The sequence below is a fragment of the Channa argus genome, chromosome 23, assembly GCF_033026475.1.
Source record: "Channa argus isolate prfri chromosome 23, Channa argus male v1.0, whole genome shotgun sequence".
Lineage (NCBI taxonomy): Eukaryota > Metazoa > Chordata > Actinopteri > Anabantiformes > Channidae > Channa > Channa argus.
The window spans coordinates 7,335,974-7,359,210 of NC_090219.1; the positions used below are offsets into that span (position 1 = coordinate 7,335,974).

The 23,237-nt window shown below is 39.2% G+C and overlaps 1 protein-coding gene across 4 annotated transcripts in view; it reads left to right on the forward strand.

The window, feature by feature from the left end:
- The window catches only part of mgat5 (alpha-1,6-mannosylglycoprotein 6-beta-N-acetylglucosaminyltransferase), a 69,900-nt gene that overhangs the window by 42,845 nt on the left and 3,818 nt on the right, over positions 1–23,237 (forward strand). For all 4 annotated transcript variants that reach the window (XM_067493029.1, XM_067493030.1, XM_067493032.1 and 1 more), the window contains exons 10-16: positions 3,344–3,477; positions 7,423–7,556; positions 15,660–15,809; positions 20,882–21,028; positions 21,131–21,247; positions 21,920–21,994; positions 22,919–23,076. In XM_067493029.1, the coding sequence (XP_067349130.1) occupies positions 3,344–3,477; positions 7,423–7,556; positions 15,660–15,809; positions 20,882–21,028; positions 21,131–21,247; positions 21,920–21,994; positions 22,919–23,076 (915 nt within the window). The remainder of the gene's footprint in view (positions 1–3,343; positions 3,478–7,422; positions 7,557–15,659; positions 15,810–20,881; positions 21,029–21,130; positions 21,248–21,919; positions 21,995–22,918; positions 23,077–23,237) is intronic.

Sequence of the window (23,237 nt, forward strand, 5' to 3'; positions counted from 1 at the left end):
TTGTGTCAGGCAGCAATTTTTACTGTTCTTTAACCTCGTACTACAGCTGCTGACTGTGGTTTAACAGCTTCTCTCACATAGGCAAAGGGCAGTGGGTTGAGGCTTGTCTGGCACTGGTGGGACAATGAGCCTATTTTCTGCTCATACATTACCACAATTTCCCAAAAGGATGAAGGAGCGTTGGTTCTTCCTTGTGTTTTCACTCAGCGAGTACATTCTCCCCGATTGCTCCGCTGAGGACTGTGGAAGAGGCTTCCTGCTTTGCTTTGAAAAAACTATTGTCAGTTCTAACTGACAGGAAAGTAGGAAGAACAAAAAGTCTAGGGGCACTAATAACCCTGCAAGTTCCTCCAGCTTGTCACCAGGTTTTGTTTGTTGGCAACATAACACCTTAAACTGTATCCGCTCCCTTTTTGCCCTGAGGAAATTGCTTCAGCCTCAGGCGCAGTGTGAGGTCTAGATGCGTTTTTCTGCATGGTTCTCATACCATAATTGAATACGTCACAATACACTTTCTACGAGCTTTGTGAAAGAAGTCCTAGTTTGGAGGTTGGAAATGTTCTTCTTTATTATGTACTTAGCAAAGTAAAAGACACCTAACGTTTGATGTCTCCTCTTAAAAGTGAATTACATTTTTTACCTTTGTAGCCTGAGGACCCCTTTGTGAAACTATCTCAATCATTTCATGTTGTTATTTGTCATACAGGAATGCAGTGAGATACCCTATGGATAGAACATTTGAGATTTTATTGCATAAAACAAATCAAACCCAAATGTCTTGCAAAATTCAGTCATTAAAAGTTCATTTTGTCTTTAAGGACAAAGAAGCGAAATTTGACAGGTTCATCTGTGATTAATTTGTTTTGTTATTACTCCAGTCTCCAGGCTGCCTTTCAGTATTGTATCACTGTATTTTATACCACCCTGGAGAAAATGGTTATACACAGGTAGAAACTAAAGCCATTGTTTTTCTATTTTTCATTTACATCAATTCCTTTTATTCAGTAACATATATGAACAGTGGTCTGTTATCTACATCGGCACAGATGCAAAAATCATTGTCATTGTGTCGTCATTGTGTACTGGTTTAGCCTTTGGTATTGCTGGCAATAATGCGGAAATGAAACTTGACAAATGAGAAGTTTGTTTCAAGGTATATTGATATTCCACTATAATTTCATCATTGTGCCCGTTTGTCCTCTGACTCGCTTTTTTTTATTCTTTTGCCAGGAACTTTGTTTTGACACAACACTGTCTGTATTTGCAGCTTGTAAGTTTGTATGTAGGTGTGTGATTCATCCACACTACTCCATTTATCCACAGTGAGCAGATGAGTTTGACCAAGTTATTTTGGGCAGACATCTCTGACTCCTCCAAATTGCAGAAATTATTATTTCATTTTTTTATTAATTTTGTTATTTGCATTGACTGAAGTCAAAGCCATTTGTTTTAATTTCACAAAAAGGACAAACAAAACAAAGACACAAAAAACACTCATTTAGGTGTTTGCTTGTAAAAAGTAAAACACATTGTTAATAAAGTTCAAGCTCAAAGTTTTATTTGCCATTTGTACAGCACACAAACATTTAGACAGACCATTAAATCATATATCATATATCAGTAACAGTTTTCCGCACACCCTTGAGCCTTAACACATGTAACACCCCCTTAGGTACAGACATACACAACACAAACTCACATCTGATGATTTCTAATGACCCATGTGGGACCACTTTGTATATTAATGATTTCACACTGAGGTAATCATGACAGAAATTCATTTACAGTAGCCCGTGTTATACGTTTGCTGTTTGGTATCAGTTCAGGCATATTATATTATAGTGAAAAGCACTGATACTTTATACACAACATCCCCCTCAGCTCGTCTTGATTGCTCTGCTCTGCAGTGTCACAGCGTAAATTTGTTGTGTGCCAGCCTCACCTTCTGCTACATTATAACTGTCAACTCACCAGCCTCATTGCAGCCATATTCACATCATGCACCATTTGTTGAGGATACATCTTCTGGGACAAATAAGGGTTGTTTTTCTCCAGAGCTACTGGAGATGGCATGTGGGCATGTTGTTGTTCTGCTTTCAGTCTAAAGTTTCCTCCTGGTGAATGTGTTTCCAAGCTCTCTGCTCTCCCAGGGCATTTCATAGTTTACACAGACAGCTGCACAGCATCTGCCTGGGCAGAAAGACTATCAGTGAAACAGTGAAGAGTTTTAAGGTGCAGATGTCCGTGTGTGTTATTGTGGGAGTATGCATATGCTTGGCATCCATTGCTGTTTATATCTGGCTTCTTCTTATCACTAATGAGTCATACTATTTTACCTTGACCCAAAGCGGGAGCCACCTAGATTTCTTGGACTGGAAGTGGCAAAAAACAGACTTCATTTTGAAATAAAGAAGAGTTACCATGGAGATCAGTGGGAAAAAAGTTTGATTAATAACATGGAAATTTATTTAGTCATTTGTGGCAACAAAAGTATAATAGCTTTTCTTTGCTTTTCTAATCTACAAATTTGGACAAACCACGCATCATTCAAACAGAAATGAGTAACAATGAGCAAGTTATTGAATGTAGCGCATGGAGTAAAGGTCATGAGTAAGTGTTTCTCTGCATACACAGTATAGCATCCCCCTGTAGTGGAAGTGATCTAATTAATGCAGTGTTTTGACCTTTAAGTCCGACAGCTTTCAGTTTCTCCACAAGACAGACATTCACAGTTTCTCAGTTACTGTTACTGTCAGAGAATGGAGATTTTGTTTTCATAGTTTCATGACTATTAGGTAAATCTTAACTTGAAATACTGTAAAAATGCCAAATGCGAATAAATATCTATATGACCTGATTGTTTTTTGTAGTTTTCTATTCCATGGGTCAGTGAAACATATGTTGAATAAGCTGTTAGTAGTAAACATTTGAAGTGTGCCCATAGATGATTTTGGTACTGAATAAAAGTTGAGTAACAAAATATTATGATTCAGCTTTAATATTATAGGGTCATAATGTTGTGTTATTTATATTTGCAATATAATGAGATTTAGATTGTTAGTTCAAAAGGGAGAGTCAGGCATTGAAAAGCAGTGCAGATTAGGATGCAAAGACTTGTTGGTTAGTAGTACACCTAATTCACATTCTTCCATGAGCTGTGTTGCAGTCTCTGCTGCTGCAGCTATGTCCGTCCCTGCACCTCAGGCAGAATCTTTACTTCATGTCTTTGTTTTCTGTTTTTCAGGGTAAACAACATACTTGGGGCCATAATGAGTTTACCTTGGATTACATAAACAGCATGATGTGAGTTTGACCGTTAACAGTCTTCTCTTATGTTATATAGGTGCATGTTAAGGGTGCTGGATTCATTTGGGACCGAACCAGAATTCAACCACGCCCATTATGCCCAGTCCAAGGGCCACAAGACCCCTTGGGGAAAGTGGAACCTCAACCCGCAGCAGTTCAACACCATGTTCCGTAAGTCAGCAGGACATTAACTCACATATCATATACTGTTACCATAGTGGTTCTATAAGTGCTTTTCTTGGGGACTTAAAATAAGGGACAATTTTGTGCAGTTATTGTCTGTCTGGTTTGATTTCTAAAACACTTTGCCACAAATGAATACACTAACATTTTATGCTGTAGAAGTCAACAGGCTAACATTGCAACATCTCTGATCCTTCCAAAATGCAGACATCCTTAGTCGTGTTTTGCTGGACAGTCAGGAATACAAACTGGCTGCCTTCTCCACATGACACTCATAAATTTCATCATCTCAGCAAGTTCCCCACTCTGTTGTTTAAACAAGATCAAGCTGTCAAATATAGCTACTTGCTGTATAAATATGCTTACATGTTTAGTACACTACTAGCAGTCTCCTTTATCTGTAGTTCCAGTTAGATTTTCTCCGGTGTATGAGATGTTTTGGTTGAAAGCAGGGTATAAAAGATACTCTGAAAATGAAGCACTTCATTTTCCGGTGGCTAATGGAATATCATAAAGCAGATTAAAAGAAAGTAAGAGGTCAGAGAGTCAGCATTTTGCCTTGATTATGAATGTGGGACGTGGGGGTTTTATTGCTCTGTATGTTTTGCTGAGGTAGATGAGAGGTGGTGATCCGGCAGCGGAGAACATTTGGTGAGGAGGGAAAGGGAGCCAGCCCCCAGGGGTATTAACCTTTTCCCCATGGCTGAGAGAGAGTGAAATGTTACCTCCTCAGTCCCCGCTTGTGGGGTGAAGCCTAGAGCTTTCCAGAATACCACTGCACTTGAATAGGCTCTTTGTCTGTTGAATAGGCTGTTTCTTTTTTTCATAAAACACTGGTTCTTAGTGTCGCTAGGTTAGATGATATCTTTGGTGAAACAAGTGCATAGTGGTGTGGCTAAGTGTTAAAACCACGGAAAGGCATGACTTTCAGGCAGGAGAGATGAGACTGACTTTCCCCCCTCTTTTTCTGCATTGTCCTTGTCTTGAGACTAAACAGTATTTGGACCGTGAAAAATATAAAGCATATGACATTAAAACCTCAGGACATTGAGAGGTTTATCATTATTATTTATCAGCTTATGCTTAAATATTTGTGCAGTGTGTATTACTGAGCAGTTTTCTTTCTGTCAGCTTGGTGGTACAATAGGTTGAGGTTACTGCCTAATGGTAGTTTAATGTTGGTATCAGGATATGCAAAGGTAACTCCTAAATATAGTTGGAAGCATATTTCTGACCCACATTTACACGGTCAAACATGGTCAAGGAAATAAAGAACATTGATTAGTAAATATATTAAGGTGAGGTAGCCACAGATTATAGTGTCACATAAATGTGAAATGTAGTGTTTGTTTTTCTTGGTTTTTAATCTCACCTATTGATTATAGATGCAACAGTGATCAAATCCGGTGCCTGCAGGTAATTTATCCTAGATTTGGATTGGTCTATTTGTTAAGATTAGGCAGAGTTCCATAAATCATTGGTTGGAGGAATTGGAAGCGTGTGGCCTTTGGCCAATAAGACAAGACAAGGCCAAATTGACCTCATTAATCTATTTCAGAGTTGGGATAACAGAGAGTGTTTTTGTAGTGCACAATTTGTGTCTGAATGGGCTGCAGTCTTAGTTTAGTTGATGCTGTTTCCCACCACAAGTAATTTGTTATCAGGTCTTGAAAATATAATGTTATTAACCTTTTGTAGATCACAAGTCCTAACAGGTCTAATTCATTTAGTGTGCATTTCACTCATTTTAAAAGACGTTTGGAGCAAAGTACTTTTGGGTATATAAAACCTCCTAGGCTGTTTATTAAGTAATAATGCAAGAAGCAGTGGCAAGTTGAGTGACATTTTGAGTGTAGGCTGTACTGGGAGAGGAGGCATCTGTTGCCAAATGCATCAAGAGGGCCGAACACTAATTAACAGCCTGTCCGGTTTACACAGTTAGTTTGGTACATGAGTGTTGGTACTGCCTCCTCAGAGTGGCCACGACCATCTCTGCCATTAGCAACACAACCCATTAACAGTACTTGTAATCAAGTGAGATGCTGTACTTAAACATTCATGGAATATTTGATAAAATATGCCAGAGAAAGAGAGTATGTTTTAATGGATTTGTTAGCTTTCTTCTTAGTTCTCTTTAGTGTAACCAATACCATCATCTTTGCATTGCCAGTGTGTAGAACTCCTAACAATATGTGTAGTGTTTGCTTTTAATGGACATTATTAGGTTGCTTTCAGTCAGACTTTGTCTCTGTGTTGAAAAAACAAAACCAAAAAACCCAATGCATTCTTAAACAATTCTAGTATGTTTCCCATAATCTAATGGTTACAGCACCATTATTCCGGTATTTAGTATTGATGTTACTGTTTAATCGGCCAGAGATCATTAACATTACAGATATTTTGAGAACAGTTGTTGCATTCAGCTTCGGCCCACACTGACACCTCATACAGGTCTTTATTACGTCTACTCCCACATTCCTGTACTCCTGCACACACACAAAACACAAAGTGAAATAACAGTTTGTCTGTGATGCAGGGCAGTACAGCAAAGGAACAGCATTTAACTGAAATGGTATATAAAATATTACCAGTTTGTAGTCATGAAACATTTAATCACAAGCACTGAGTAAAAAACTTCACTGTGATGGTATAAAACTTTTGATAAGTACAAGGTGTTATAAAAGACCCTGTTCATGCCCTTTTTACATCATTGCGAGAAAAATGAGACTGCACAATTTTGTGTGTTTGTTCAATAATTACATGGTCTGGTGCTGGGCTCGTTTACGCTGAATTTTCTGCTCATGTGGGGATATTTAGACAGAGCAGCTCATGTAAGTTGCCTGGACAAAACAAGCCTATTCTTTTTGATAAATGGAAGAAAATGACACATTAAAGCCAATTAACCAATTTATACTGGGCTTCAGACCAGCACTGCACAGCTGGGGAAGCTGATGGGCTGTCGAGGGTCCAGTGCCTTGCCCATGGACACTTCAACATGTTGTCAGGAAGAGCGGGGCGCAAACCTCCGACCATTTGGTCGGTAGGCGGCCACTCTACCAACTGAGCCACTGCCGCCCCTTTTTACTCCAGGTGATATTTGGATTAATTAAATCCAACTTGTTTGAATGTAGGCAGGTACCTGAATCTGCAGCTGTGGTGTTGAGATTCTTCACCAAATAATTAAACCCCTTTTTATTTCATGTACAGAGTCATGTACAAAATTTGCTATATTTTACCTACTATACCCTCAGAGCCAAGACTGTATGACTTTAAACTGGCTCTGTAGTAAATAGTAAAGCAAGTTCCTACGGCAATTCTCTGGGGGCTCCAGCACAAACCAAAACTTATCCCTTATAGCATCTTCGTTCACTTCAAGGGCCAATGATAAGGTCTGCTGTTCATACTGCTTGTACTACACATTTTTATCTTTAATTAGATTATTAAGCCTATTTGTTTCTGTCTGAATGTCTGTCTGTGCACACTTTAAAACCTTGATTTCACACTTGTTTTACAAGGCAGATGGTGTTGAGGTATAGTGCTGCCAACTTAGGGCTTCATACTTGACCTGCTCATCTCGTGGTTCCCATAGTAACCACTCATCACTGGGCATTAAAGAAAGGAGGAAACAAAAAACCAAAGTGCTGATTGAGTATTTATTACTATGGAGTTATGATCTGTGCTAAATGCTGATTTTAAAAGCGCCTTGTAAGAGTTGTGTTGGCTCTGAAAGGCAGATGTCTAAGAATAATTTCAGGCATGTTTATTTTTTCTTTAGCGATGCATAAATTAAGGTACACCTATGCCTGAAGTTAACTTATCTTTTCCTGTTCTTTCTGTGAATCACATTAAAATGCATCATATTAGAGGCCTTTGACAGCTTGTAACGGCTTGTAATCTATAATTTTTTCAACTTCTTTATTTTTTTGGTTACAGCTCACACACCAGACAACAGTTTCCTTGGGTTCGTGGTGGAGCAGCACCTCAATGCCAGTGACATCAAGCACATCGATGACATTAAGAGGCAGAACCAATCACTAGTCTACGGCAAGGTCGACAACTTCTGGAAGGTAGTAACGTGCTTAATGTACTCCCAAATGCATGATACATTCACTGTATTACTACCATGCTATTCATATTTTACATGCTCAAACATGCACATGTTCAGGTCTTTACAAGTTTTTGGCCTTTGCAGGCTTAATTCAGTGTTTAATTATTCGGACTAATTAGTTATTGACAATTTAGAGAAAAAAAGAAAATTTTTATCTGGTCTATGTTCACCGTGTTATCTATGCTATTCTTGTATCTAGCAGACTAAGTAGTATTGAAACTCCTAACATGTTTACAGACTCCTTCTATATTCATATACAGACCCATTCACAGAGACTCGCACCTTTTCAAAGGCTTATACAACCTGACATAAAATTGGACTCACAGATATATACATGTGTTTGTTTTGAAGATGAAAGTGACAGCCTTTAATAAGCATGCCAAAGACACCACCACACCATGGAAAAGCCATTTTCAGATCTCCACGAGCTCTGCAGTGAAACTCTTTGAACAACCTTGGGTAGAAGTTTCACAGGAAACTTAATAGCGGTCTGGCTTAGAAGCACAAATTCAGCTTATCACCCTCTCTGTGGACTTTTAATATATTCAAATGCATGCTCACACTGCGGCACTGAGACCAAGGGATTACTGTATCCTAGACAAAAAGGACTTGGAGCCTTGAAGAGATTTGCGCATTGTTTGGCATACCATGGATGGTTGGATTACTGCCCACGCCTTGATGAGCTTTCAGCCAACACCATGTATGTTTCAGAGTGTGTCGCTGTAGATCCATGGACTCTTAAAGTCGAATAGAGTAACCAAGTAGAATGATAATAAAAATAATTCCAAAAGGGCTAGGTTCACTATCTATTTTAAAACCACCTTCTTATTGTGTTTCCTACTGAATTATTTAGATCTAATAAAAATGGTGACCACTGAACCTGCAACAGCAAGTGCTGTGTTTAAAAAAATTCAATAAGAAGAACCATACTGCAGCCTTAACGTACATATTAATTACCAAACCTGGGACAGTTTAAATTTCTATACCCCATTGTCAGACAATAAATCCCAGGACGTTACAGATTTTAATCCCAGGCTAATTGGTGTTACAAACCTCTGCTGCAGAGGTTTCTAATACAGAGTCAAAGCACATATAGTAGTGTCCTATTCAGTCTAGCTTTAAAAGGGCAGACAGGGGAGCCCATCCGCTCACAGCAAGGGGCATTAGCTGCTAATCAGGCACCCAAGCGTGTTTGTTACCTCCTGCTTTTAATTAAGGGGCCATTTCAGGCCAACTGATAACGAGCTGCCTGGCTTACTGCGTTTCCTTCCCTCTGCTTTTTTAATTGAGCTGTACTCCACATCTTACGCTAAACTTGACAGGTTTAATTTTAAAATGATATATTCATTACTTAAAACCAAAAGTGTAATAAAACTATTTCTCACATGAAGGTAGCTTTCACAGTGGAATTGTATTCAGAGTGTGAGATTAATGATCTAATACCTAAAAGTTGTGTCAGTTTTTAAATACAGTATGTAGCTGCAGAATTAGGTCTCCTTGTAATCTATAAAATCTTCCCTCTTTCTTCCAGTGTGTGGTAACCATCACTGTCAAATTAGAAGTAGATTCAAACTTAATAAAAAAAAAAAAAACGATTCTCAGCATGATGCATAGTTTTTTTTCGTCTTATGTGAACAAATCTTGGTATGATAGGGACTGATGAGACTGAATGTCAAACCCTGTAGTGTCAGGAATGGTAGTCTGATGATCTGTGATCCATGTAGCTTCTGTTTACAATTGGAAAAAAATATGTGTACTTTATTGCATTTTGCTAATAAAATAGATTGTTCTGTTACGACAAAAAAAAACCCGCTAAATTTGATATTTTCACATATCCTGTAAACTGAGGTGTATGACAGGTTTGCATGTGTGAAAGTGTTGTATGTGTGTCTCATCTGGTGGAAAAACATGGCCTCCCTCCCTTAGTTATATAAGATTATAGCAAAAAAAATCACATGCTGGGTGAAAAAACAGAGGGGGTGTTCACTCATTTGTACATTACTGTCCCCGCCAGCCTGCTTCATGAAAAGTTAATGTCTGATCTGGCTGAAATGTTGCAATTTTAAATTACTGCAAGCTAATTAGCAGTATTCAGTTTGAAGCTCAGAGGAGCTCCAGGGTCTCTCATAGCAGCAGGTTACTGAAGCAAAAGGGTAGAAAATTATGAATAAAAATACAAGAATTAAATCCAAGTTCTTATGCTTTGATGTGTGAGTGGGCAGTGCATTGGCATCGGGACCTAAAAAAGCCACATTTGATAGTAGTTTTAGGCCATAACTTTATTAAATTTAGGCTATTTCCATTTTTCTGTGTAATATTCGTGTGGAGAAGCTAAGATGTGATTACAGCTTGAATCATCTGTAGTAAATTCTTTTTGCTGGGGGCACTTCTTGTGGCCACTTGTATTCTCTAGAGCACTAAAGCAACAGGTCATTCCTCTGACCTACAAATATGACGGACAGAAATCCTGGGAATTAAATAACTGGGATGGCAAGTAATTATTTTGTTGTTGGACAGTTGTTGCTGAGAGCTGAAAGAAAATGTCCAAGCTACTTGTGAGGGAGCCGTTTCCATAGCAACCCAGTTTCAGGAGTAGAACGGCTGAGCATAAGAGCGGAGAGTGACTGCCTGTCTTTAGCTTTTCTTTCCAAATGCACATGGCTGGTGGATGCTACAGTACAGCATCATGACAGGCCCAAATATTGAATGTTTGGAAAAATATGGTAAAGGTATAGAATATATAAAAGAAATAAATATTGGCTTTTACCTGGATTCGCCCCTTCACATATTTTTCAGCATTGAGTTTAAACAAGTATTCAGCATGGCGAATGCTGAATGCTGGTGCGAATGAGTAAGGTGTCTAGAGAGGGAGAGCTGCAGGCCCTTGGCAGCAGATCAAAGGACCTGGTGAAGAAAGACAAACCACACCTAGCTGATAGGGACATGCACGCACACAGAGCAGGTATATGTGATGCAGAAAAGGGTGAACATCCCACACTCATGCAGAAAACAGTGTGTTCCAGCCTCTCCTGATGGTTAACTGAGTTGAGTTGAACATTAAAACATTTTTACTGTTACTGTGTTTGTTTGATCTGATGAAACAATCCCTTTTGCCATTAAACTGGTGTGAGTGCCAGCGTAGAAACCTAAATTTGACAGTTGAGGAAGTAACTGGGCTGTAGTGGGGGAAATGCTTTTGCAGCTATTAAATTGTCTTCCCCTGTCACAGATGCTTTATTGAATTAAGCCTAGAGAGTTTCAGAAAGTGCTGTTTTTTTCAATGCTTCACTTTGTAAAACATGAAGTGTTAAGTATTGTATTTTACATATATCTGTTGTAATTAGAAATCGCGGTTACAACTGTTGCCGTGTTGGGTAAATGGTCATAGGTCAAGGTCTGAAGGTTTGAAACAGTTTGAGGTGCTAGCTTGAAAAATCTGAAAGCAGAAAAATTGTGGACAACCTAAATAAATCTATGCATTATCAAAAAAATAATCTCAAATGTCCTAAATGAGCTTGAACAGTTGGGATGCTCTGTGACTTGATTTCATCAAGCAAATGCAGGACAAGGGCGTTGAATGTCAATAATATCTTCTTCCATGATCATTCACTGAAGCAGTAATTAATGTTTCCAGATTAATGAAAGGAAAAAACAGGATGCAAACAACAAATGTGAAGCAGAAATATATTCTAATTAACAGTGAAATTAAATAAAATTGCAACAGCAGCAACTAAAATATAATTTACATTTTGCAACTAAAAGTAGGTAATTAGCTCTTTCTCCCTCTACAGATAATTAGGTTTGAAATAATATGGACCCACCTGATGGCACCTGTTTAGTTCACAGCATGCTTCACTAGGTGTATATGTATATATAAAATGTGTGTAAATGTGTGCCATTTATGTGAAGATGCCCCTAGTGACATTAGCTTCAGTAATACAATATGTGAAGCTTTTAATTAAGCATGTGACAGTGCAGGGGTTTTTATCACTGCAGGATGGGCAGTGATAAAAAACAGTGATAAAAAACTTTATGGGGAATTTTAGAGTTGCTGTATTTGTTTATTTTAAAACCTCTTGTTCTGGGCATTTTAGAGTCCATATGTAAAGTGGTTTTATAACTATCCGAAACTTATCTGTTGGTCTAGCTATTATCTAGCAGTATGGTGGGCTACATTTTCTACCCACAAAAGTTGCAAAAATGCTCTTAATCCATTATGTAACGCATAAAAACTGTTTCATACTATTGTTTGTTTAAACTAATTAACTCTAATTAACTAAGTAAGTACAACAGTCAACTACAAGAAAAGTCATTGCACCTATCTACAAAGAGTTATTATTAATTATTATTATTAATTATTAAGACTTGTTCTGATGTAAATTGTAACTAAATGGTAAACTAATGGTAACTAGTACATTATATCAAAATGCAGCAACTTTATTATTCACAAAGGGGATAAACAGCCATCTTGCTTAAAGTTCACACACTGGACTGTCACAGAGGGGGCCTGATAGCCCTTCGTATTACTAAATCATCCCAAATAAAAAGAACTGCTACAGTTATCTCTGTCTGACCCAACACAGTGACAGTGAAATTATTTCAGAAGGGAAGACGGTCCAAGGTACATTTTGATGTTTGATGTTAAACTCAGATTGTGGGGCAAGTGTGTTAAATCAAGTGCACCTCTTTGCATTCTGATTAAATGACTGCTCTCCTCACGTCTTGAGGTTACTGCAGTACGCTCAGAAATGTTAAACATAGGACTTTTTTTTTTTTTTTTTACCTCCATTGTCCAGACCTGGACATAAAACTGCTGAGATTAAGCTATGTATCTTTTAAAATACAATGAAACTGCAGGTTTGAGAGGTAGTCATTGCATTCTGCAGCCCAACAGCTGATATACATAGATTTTATTTTGCAAAAGTCAAAATGAATATTCTTTAATACATTAACAGTAGGTAGAAATCAGGATCCTAATACAAGGATGTCTCTCAGTGATGTTTAATTTTCTTTTGGCTTGGAAAAACTGCAGGTTTTATAAATGTTTTATTTTTTTGGCTGAAAACAACATGAACTAGTTACAAAGAGTATATCTGATAAGTATTTGTTAGCAAAAAGTGCATTTTTACTTATACTCTTATAAACTGCTGTAAGGCTAGTTCTCAGTAGCATGTTAGCTGTGCATCTCAACCTTTTGTGGCTTTACTGCCTGACTTAGAATTTCAGAGGTAGTGTCCCTCAGCCAGAAACCCTCTACCCCGGACAGTCCTCCCTCAACCCTCCCCTCTGCTGACAGAAGGCAGCCTCCGCCTCTTCTGTTTCCTCTCCAAGCCAGCGTTTACAAATTCCCTCTGATTTACAAGGTCATAAAACTCGCCCCCTCCTCCTTCTCCTGCTTCAATCAACCTCTCCAGCTAAAGAAGTTATTTTATAACCCTCCAAGCATGTGCTTCTGAAGAAGGCTGCTGCAATTGATCTCCTTCCTAGCTTCAGATTTTATGTTGCATGTGCTCTGAGATGTCTGCATGCACATACAGTACAGATGAATACACACTGGCTGAAATTTCCATTGGCTGTGCAAGGACATGGAGGGGAAAAGTGTCTCATGGTGTTATCAGTCTTCACGCCTGTTAGTGTTACAAAGTCATAACTTTGTTGTACTTCACAGTGTGCTGACAGCCGAGACAGCAGTTATGAATTGGAGTTGACATAATATCATTGCAAGATGGAAAAGCAAATAAATTCCCAACGAATACAAATTGTCCACACTCTTTGCAAACATGCCTCTACTTCATGTTACCCACTGCCTGTACTAGTGTCTTGTTTTACCAGAAATTATTTTTCTGTCTTTGAACTATTTTTAGGTTGTTATTCACAAACACTCGGTTTTGTGTGTGTGTGTGTGTGTGTGTGTAGATGAGGGAGAGAGGGGGAGAGAGAGAAAATTCAACTATGCTCCAGAGAGCATGATGTCCTCTGACCATAAAGCTTTATGTGGTGACTGCCTTGGAGCATCATGGACAATTCGCTGTGTGTTCTCTCCCCCTTCTTCACCATACATATACACACACAGTCCCACGGAGACAGTAAACACGCATCACAAACATGCTGCTGACTTTAGAGACCTTGTGAGTTGTTGTAGTCATGTTTTTTTTGCTTTTTCTCCCCACGCAGTCACAAATATGACACACATTGTAGTCCCGATTTCATTCCGTAATGTATATAATGGAAATATAGCTCATTTTTAGATAGATAGATAGATATAGATAAATGCATTTTAAATTTCAATTATTTTTTTGTTTATTTTGATCAAACTATATCGATACTGTCTTCACATCTACGATTTAAGTCTGCCTTAACAAACTGTACCATTAGCCAAAAATCTCTTAAATGATTTGAAATATTTTTGTTTAACACCACACTGCTTTAGAATTATTGCATTTTTTTTAACCTCACATTCAGACACTAAACACAGCATGAATGTGTGTGTGTTGCTCCTCTTCAGATACCTGCCAGTAACCTTCACTTATAAACCCTTCTTCACACACGCTGAACTAGCTCAGCCCTCCTGAGTGAAAAGATTACAGGGTAGTGATTTCACCTTCTAATTAGGACTTCATCTAACACACAAACACACACACAACTGCTTTAGTTACAGCAGGCAGGCTGGAGGCATCTGATAGCCAGGCCAACAGGGACCATGACAAGCGACTACCTGAAATTTAAGCCCCAAAAGGAAGCACCACACACACACACACACACACACACACACAGAGAGACAGTGAAAAAGCAGGCGAATGCCCTGGAGGTAAAACTGTTTCAAAGGTGGGGTTGTGTGTATGGGGAAGGGGGTGCGTAACTTTAAAACAAGTAGCTTTTTTCAACAACTAGGCCTTGCTGCCCCGTTGTTGTCGAAACTGATAGTAATCAATGATATTTTAGTGCACATGGCTGTGTGCAGGCACTGGTGAATTTACCTTTGTGGCATCCAGTTGTCATGGAGAAAATGGCTTGCATCTCCCTGAAAGCCTCAGTTTGAGTATTTTACTGTACAGTGCTCCCATATACTCTGTCGTAGATACAGGACAAAATGATAAGGACAGATTATGCACCATGAGACTGTTGATGATATTTCGTGAGCATATTTGACTGTGCTCTACAGCAGTCAAATATGCTCACGTTTTAAAACCAAAGAACTGCGGAGACTGTCTGTGCAGGGATGATCAAATGCCTTTCATTATGGGAGTTATGTTTCCATCTAAAGTAATTAACGTGTTACTTTTAAAAAGAAGCTGTTACAGGGCCTCTATGAGCAGCTCGAGAGAGATTGCTAAAACACAGAGCACAGCTAACACATTATAGGGCAGTCCACTTAGCTGCTGACTGTTATTTATTACTCCTGTTAGGAGGTGGGCACATTCACTTTTGATAACTGGTTTTATCACTCATCGGATTTCACAAGCATAAATGAAGAGGGATGGAAAACTTTTTGATAAAGTGTGTATATATACACACACACACAAACACACACACAGATATATGTTTTCTACTTTTAGTCCCTGTATTCAAAATTCCTGTTTGTTAAACGGAGACTGGATAAGACTGGTTTTGTAAAAGAAGCAGGTTTTATTGCCTCCATTTAAATGCGTTGCCTTTTGAACAAGGACATCACAGATCAGGTTGACTTTAGAAACAATAGCTGGCTGTTGTGTGCACTCACAGTGCTATTTTAAGACCTGCCTGCTATTGTGGCCAGATGGTCAGTCAGGTAGCTTGAACAAAAGTTCACTAGGCCAAATAACAAAGTCATGATACTGATCTTCTCTCATAACAAAATGTAATTCAAAAGGATTCATGTCATTTCCAGGATGTTTTTTTTTTTCCTGGATTGTACCAGATTAACACCAATAAGCAAAACCTTTTTCAATTAATTAATATCAATTTCTTTCCATTTTTACCAAGCATACGTACCATCATGTCAGATTCTTGTTTGTAAAATGTTCCTTTTATAGAATAACTGGCAATATTAATTGTGCTTGGTTTCTTCTTCTCTCTGTTCCAGGACAAAAAGACGTACCTTGACATTATCCACAGCTACATGGACGTTCATGGCACTGTGCATGGTACCAGCACAGTTCACCTCCCAAGCTACGTCAAGAACCATGGCATCTTGAGTGGCCGAGACCTGCAGTTCCTCCTGCGAGAAACTAAGGTTAGTCCTTCTCGCTTTAAATGATCTCACATGACAAAACAACGCTGCAGGTAAATACATCTGTGGGTATGGTGCCTATTAGAGCACTACATTACCCACATTGATATTTTTAGATAACTATGAAAACATCAGCTGTTTAACTGACCTGCAAAATATTGAGGATTTTTTTCAGAAACCCTGGGCTTTTTTTTACTGGCAGTCTTAAGTTTGAAAAGATTTCTTCAATGAAGTCAGATTTGTGCAAATATCCGAAAAACAAACAAATTTAATTGCAGATAACAGATCAAACTTAGTTACCTAATAAAGCATTGATTTTTTTTTAAACAGAAACAATTAGCCCGACCAGTTATATGCAAACATAAAGATGTGCAGATGGAATTTTTAAGCGTTATGCAAAGTTGTAGAGTAAAAATTCTTAAAAGTGATGTTTGCTGTTTGAGTGAAATAAAAGAGTCTTTATGTGAACAGAGGCGCTCTTTGGAAACAGCCTTGAGCCGAGGGGCTGTAGTTTCCTTGAAACTGTCCTCAGTCCAGCCGACCACAGAAGCACTTCTCCATTCACGTCATGACTTGTCCCTTCCTCTCACTACTCAAACCACTCTCAGTCACAAAGGCAAGCACACAGAGAGTGCAGCCAGGCTGGATTGTACTGTGCTGCGGAGCGTTCTCTCCAGCAGTGGTGACGTATAAACACGTGTCAACAGTTAAACACACTTTACATGTTAAAGAATGCTTTCAGCTGTTTAACACAAGTAAGCATTGTGTGGTGGCTCTTTACAAAGCTGTGAAGTGATGGCTGTATGTCACCTCAGCAACAAGCAAATATGTAAAAACAAGCACAGCAAAACAGATTTATTTTTTTAATAACTTAAGAAACAGATAAACATGCTTTACAGCTGTAATAGTGGCAGATTCATGCCATAATTTTAGATACAGCATTACAGACAAAAAGCGTGTCTTTCTGTATAGCAGCATTCAGTATTACTGGCCTATGTTACAACTGCCTAACAGTGCTAGCAGTTTTAACTAGCTGTAGATAGCTGGTTAATAAACTTCAGTTAATTTGATATAATACAAAACATGTGTCTGGACAGACTACAGGATGTACAGCATCTTAGTGTTCAAAGATTAGATTGTAGATCAGTGTTCCTTGTGACAAGAACTAAACCGAACAAGCCTTGAGCAGAACCTGACAATGGTCTGACTGCAAACAACTTGTAACAGCGAGTTTCCAAAAGGCTGTGAATGAGATGTCATCAGAGATTTGATTGGATCACTGATTGAAGATCCTTAGGGTGACAGTGGCTCAGTTGTTAGGGTCGTAGGTTTGCGTTCCGCTCTTCCTGACCACATGTTGAAGTCTCCCTAGGGAAGACACTGAACCCCCAACAGCTCATCCACAGTCGTGCAGTGCTGGAAATTGGGGAAGGTTGCGTTAGGAAAGGAAATAGGAAAGGAATATTTGTATGAATATACAAAGGTTTAAATTTGTGTTCAAATATGACAATTATGTTTCTGCAACATTCTGGAGGTTTTTTCTTGTCCCGCTGAAAGTGAAAACCACTATAAGAGCTGGCATTGAAAGATGGAGAATGACTTTTGGGTTCAGTATTCCACCTTCTCAGAAGATGAAGGTTGCTTCGATTTCCCATACCTCTGAAACCAGATGCTTTTCTGTGGCAGCAGACAGGGGAACGAGACATCAGACTAGAGCTGGGGTCAGGATCAAAAGTGCAAGAGTGCCACCAATCAGGATTCAGACAGTTGTCGAAAAACTTGGATTGAAATTGAGGCCACACCAGAGTTGGGACACAGTATATAGTCTTGTCATTACATGGTGTTTTGCTGGTAAATCCACAGGGGAGCAGCCAATTAAATCCCTCAAAACCCAAATATTCTAGCCACATTGTAGTTTAAGAGCTTACAAGAAAAAATGGAGGTGTTGACGGCACAGTTTTCTTCGTGCTGCTTAAACAACACATTTACTGTTACCTGCAAACAGACTGCCTGAGCTAATTGACCTCATGGGGTTTAACTATTGACAGTGTACTGTAAAAATACTCGCTCCCGTGTTAGACATTCCTGTGAAGAAAAGTATTTTGCCGTCGACGTCTGACATGTGATTTATCCTTTAACAAAATTTCCTGAAACAACCTCTGATGTGCTGTGATATACCAGGGGAATAGTGCGGGTGATCAAACTGCTGAAGTGGCAGAGTTTCACTGTGTCATGTTGCAGGCTAACATGAGTCAAAGGTTTTTCATTTATTTTATATAATTTGTCTTCTCATCTGCACCCAAAATATCTAACTAAATGTGTTTAATCGCCTCTCACTGTCTGCTCTGGGTAATTTTCATTCCCTTTGCCACTGCTCCACACAACTACATTACATGTTAACAATAAAGTGGGATGTTAGACAAGGAACTAGTCCAATTTTATTACAGATACTTGCTTCTTTTCTGGCTCTTCTCTTTTGTACATTACTTTCATCATAGTCTCCTTAGCCGAAAACAACCACATCCCATGGCAGGTGCTGGAATTAGAAATATTGAGAAAAACTACCTAATTAACGTCACGAGGTCATTTAGATACTGAGGCTGACACAAAGATCCAAGCCGATGATCATTTGCATGACATTCTTTGGTTTTTACATGTCAGAAATGCAGATAGCAGCGGCTCCTCTTTGCATGTGGTCTTCCTCTGGTTGCATGCTCTGCAAACTACCACAGAAGTCATGGAAATTGCGGTAACCTTAATCACTGTCAGTTTTTTGTGGGCGTGGTATTGATAAAGCTTCTTTGTGTGGGTTTTCTCAGACTGTTCCCTTCCTGGCATTCTCGTTGCTACATCTTTCTATTAATTTTTACATTTTTTTGTACTTAAACTGACAGTTGACACAAATGCAAAAGCTTTTATGAGCTAATGTAGTAGGTGGGTAGACACATTGTATGTTGGAATTAATACATGTGTGTCTATCTAAAGGCTTATGGAGCCTTTATTTTGTATATACAGAAGAATTGTAATAACCTGTATGTAATCACTTAATCTAAATGTTAGAACCGAGGAAGAGAAAAGTAAACATAAGCTAAGCTAAGAGTCCAAACTGGAGACTTTTGTTAAGTGAGGAATAAAAGAGGAATTGTTTTCTTATAACACAAACACATACACAGGTGAATGTGCGTATCTTCAGAGTTTACCATGCCCTAGCAGGCACAGGAGGCTAAGACTCTGGCTTATTCATGCTTTGTTTCCTTTGGGGAGCGGATAATTCTCCTAAACATCTGCGCAGTAATATTTGTCCAAAGAAAAAAACTGTTCATAGTCAGTGTTTTGGGCAAAAATGCCAAACACTCTAATTCCAACTTCTTGGATACTAACGATTTGCTTGTTTTGACAGTACATTGGATATTTCAAGATTTTTAGAATGTTGGATTAGACAACGCAAGCTTTTTGAAGACATCCCTGAGGCCCCTGAGAAGCTGTTAATGTTATTTTTTCACTAGAAATCAATAGAACAACTGCTCTGATTGTAAGTGTTTGGTTCTGTAAACAGAATTTCCTTGATGTACATCACTCAGCTGTGCTGCAACATCCAAAGCGGCTTCACTGCATGCTAATGAGTGGCTCTCAGGTAGAACGATTCTCATTGATTCCTCTCGAATTTTGGTGACAGAAGAGACTCAGGCATCGTCCATTCACTTCTGAGTCCTTCAGTCTGCATGGATTCACTTCTCTCTACCATAGAAGCTCCCTCTGTGTCTCCTCTCTTCACCCTCTCCCCTCCTTGCTCCCTATAAATAGTGGTGGACTGTTACTCAGCATTGAGGAGCTTTTGCATGTGCAAACAAAACACACATATACACACACGGAGAGAAAAAGCATGCTTTGCTGCCACCTGTTGGCAGAACAAGACAATCTGACCAGTTTTAGCTCTACAAATTTACAACAGATCACATAGGTATACTATACGTAGTCTTTGTGTTACAGTTTATTTTCAGGCCAGTACAAGTACAAGCATGAACAAGTAGCCACCTTAGCCCCCGCCCCCCTCTTCAATAACTGACAAGCTGATTCAACTATCACAAAGATAGACATTACTGTAACCTCCTCCAGTTCTCTATATATTCAGTATTTACTTTAAAGTATACCACTTAAACTTTGGCTAATACAAACTGTAATAGAACAAATGGTTAATTACTTTAAATCTAGAGAACTAACCAGTGCAGCACAGATCAACAAATGTCTTTTTTGTTAGGGGTTCACACATCTTCCTTTAGAGCAGCTTGATTCTACTAATCCCCTCAGACAATTAAGACCAGTCTGTTTAAACCGGTAACAAATTAGACAGAGCTTGTGATTTGCAATTAGGTAGATGCTGCTTTGTTTAAAGCATTGATCATTCAGCTGAGTTACTGGTATTAACAATAAGGTGGATCTGATATTTTTCTGTTTATTGGTCAGACATTGTGATTTTGGTTCCACAGAATCACTTCAGATTTGTAAAGTGGTCGTATCTTTTTGGGTTACCAGTGTTTTTATAATTCTCTCTGTGCTGCCAAGGTACAGCATTTCCTTCTTCCTGGTCGATGGCGTGTTTTTCCCCTCCTTGTTTTATAGAGAAAATTTGCTGCCTCAGCTATATTTTGTGCTGATAACACAGGAGGTTTGTTTCAACAAGGCTCTAACTGCTACTATCAGCAAACAGAAACTCCTCATCATAGCAGAGAACCTATCTACCCCTCCATCTCCACTGGCAGGCCTGTGGTTCTGGATGTTTCAGTAGCTGCAAATTGTTGGTTCCCATGATGCTAAACAATTTGAAAATTGTCTTAGGACGAGCATACTTTTATTAAGGATCACTTCTAAACTAAGCTGCTCCATCGTGTTCTAGAAATGTTTTCACCGTATTTTCACATTTAACAATTCAAGCAACAAACTGTAAGAATGTCGGTCAGTGCCAAGCTAGAAATTATATGAAGAAAAGGTCTCAAGAGAGCAGCAAGAAGCATTTTAACAGATGGAATTCAAGATGGTCTTGAAAATAACTGATTTGGTTGTTCTCTCTTTTGCAGTTGTTTGTGGGTCTGTCCTTCCCCTATGAGGGTCCTGCCCCCCTGGAGGCCATCGCTAATGGCTGTGCCTTCCTCAACCCCAAATTCAACCCACCGAAGAGCAGCAAGAACACAGACTTCTTCAAGGGCAAGCCCACTCTGAGAGAGGTGAGCGCATGCACATTCAGGTCTTTACACTGCAGATAGGACATTTGAAAGTGTTTGTTTTTCCTAACCTTTAATTTACCCTGTTTGTGCTTCTGTCTGCAGCTGACCTCTCAGCATCCATATGCTGAGGTGTACATTGGTCAGCCCCACGTGTGGACGGTGGATATTGAGAACTCTGTCGAGGTCGAAAAGGCTATTCACACAATTCTCAGCCAGAAGGTAAAACACACAATGAAATTACTGAGATATAGATACAGTTTAGTTTTGAGGTTCAAATTTATTGCATTTTGAAAGGAAACTACAAAGATCTTCACATTAAAGATAAAACTAGTGGTTTTGTTTAATGCATTTATAAAATAAGGGAAACCCAAAAGGTAAATGATACGTACAGTAATTACATTTTTAAATTGTTTGAACTACTCGAAACTGAGAGGTGACAGCTCAGGAAAGATACAGAGATCCTCTTTTGTCCAGACTCTTGCATATTTAAAAGACAGGCTCTGGACCTCATGTTGTGCTCGGCCGAGCGGGCTGGAACAATGCTTTTGTTCACCAGACGAGCTTGCGAAGCCTCGTGCTTTGTGATCCACGGTGAACTGCAGCCTACCAGGCTCGTGCTTCCTCCCTCTTCTTCTCCTTTATACTAACACACAAAAAAAGTGACTGAAAAAGCAGCAAGTGACTTAATGCAGCAATGAAGGCTTTACTTGTTGGTCCACACTGAAGTTTTCCTCAGCAAGTCATATTCTAAAAGTTGTCAGTGCTCAAAAGACTATGGTACAAAGAGCAGACAGTGGGCTCATTTCACAGAGCTGATGCTTTTTGTGCCTCAAGTATAGACACACAGGCTTTGTGAAGCACTTGTTTAAGCAGTGTGTGTTTTGTCTTCAGATTGAACCGTACCTGCCCTACGAGTTCACCTGCGAGGGAATGCTTCAGAGAGTCAACGCCTTCATTGAGAACCAGGTACTGCCTGTGGAGGTTTTAGCTCTTTATATAAGATTACGACAACCTGTGCCCCCTAATGAAATCCAATACAGTTGCCTTGCCATGAATTCTACTTTCACAAGGTTATAACCTTGTCAGTGTTTAGGTTAAAATGAATGAGGTGGCCACAACATTAAAACCACCTCTTCTTATAATGCACTCCGACTTTACTACCCACTTTGACTAAAACCTGAGAAATTCTAACCTTGTAAAAGTAGAATTCAAGACAAAGCCACTGTATTGGATTGCATTAAATTGCACAGGAATGTTATCCCTGATCAGAGTATAATATTACAGGTGTTTTTCTCCTGAAAGTTGATTATAAAAGGTCAATGACAGCGTTTACATGCACTTGAGAAACCTGGTTACGGGAAACTTGCGTATATATGTATTGTGATGGAATCGAATTGAGTGCGTTGACATGGACTTAAGAAAGCAGACTGTAGCCTGGTTGCTTAGGTGTCACGTAAATTGGAAAGCTGTTTTCCCCAAGTAGAATTATGCCACATATACTCGTAACACGTTTGTAATCTGCTTTCTCCCATTGTGCATCATTAAAATGAGGCCTCGTTTTAAAGAGTCTGCCTAAGGTCGGACATCTAAATAAGTCACTTTCCCAGTTTCCTTTTTCTCCCCCTGCCACGACGCGAATACACAGAGAGAGAAGAATTTTCCATCAGCATACAGTTAAAATCTGTGTGCCAGGCTTCTAGAAAAGGTCAGAGGTGGAGGAGAAATCATGTTTCTCTTGTGCTGCGAGTATGTTGATTTGTGCATGCACATCCCAGTAAAGTGCATTTAAACGCAGTCCACGATGCTAAGAATCTTAAACAAATGCTAAAATAAAACCGCATCATGATCAGAACAACTTTTAAATACACTTGTAACCTGTTGTGTTGTCAGGACTTCTGCCACGGTCAGGTTATGTGGCCTCCGCTCAGCGCTCTTCAAGTCAAAAGCGCAGAGCCTGGACAGTCCTGCAAGCAGGTGTGTCAGGAGGAGCAGCTCATCTGTGAGCCCTCATTCTTCCAACACCTCAACAAGGACAAGGACCTGGCCAGGTAACACACACCTGCACAAAACACGCAATTAGCAGGTGAATGTATGCATTTAGGCAGATCCTCTAAGTTTGAGTTGAATTTCCAGAGTGGCCATAAGGTGGCAGCAAAGGTTTGTCTATCACAAGCTGGAAAGCCCAGTTCGTTTTCTTGAATAAAAGCAT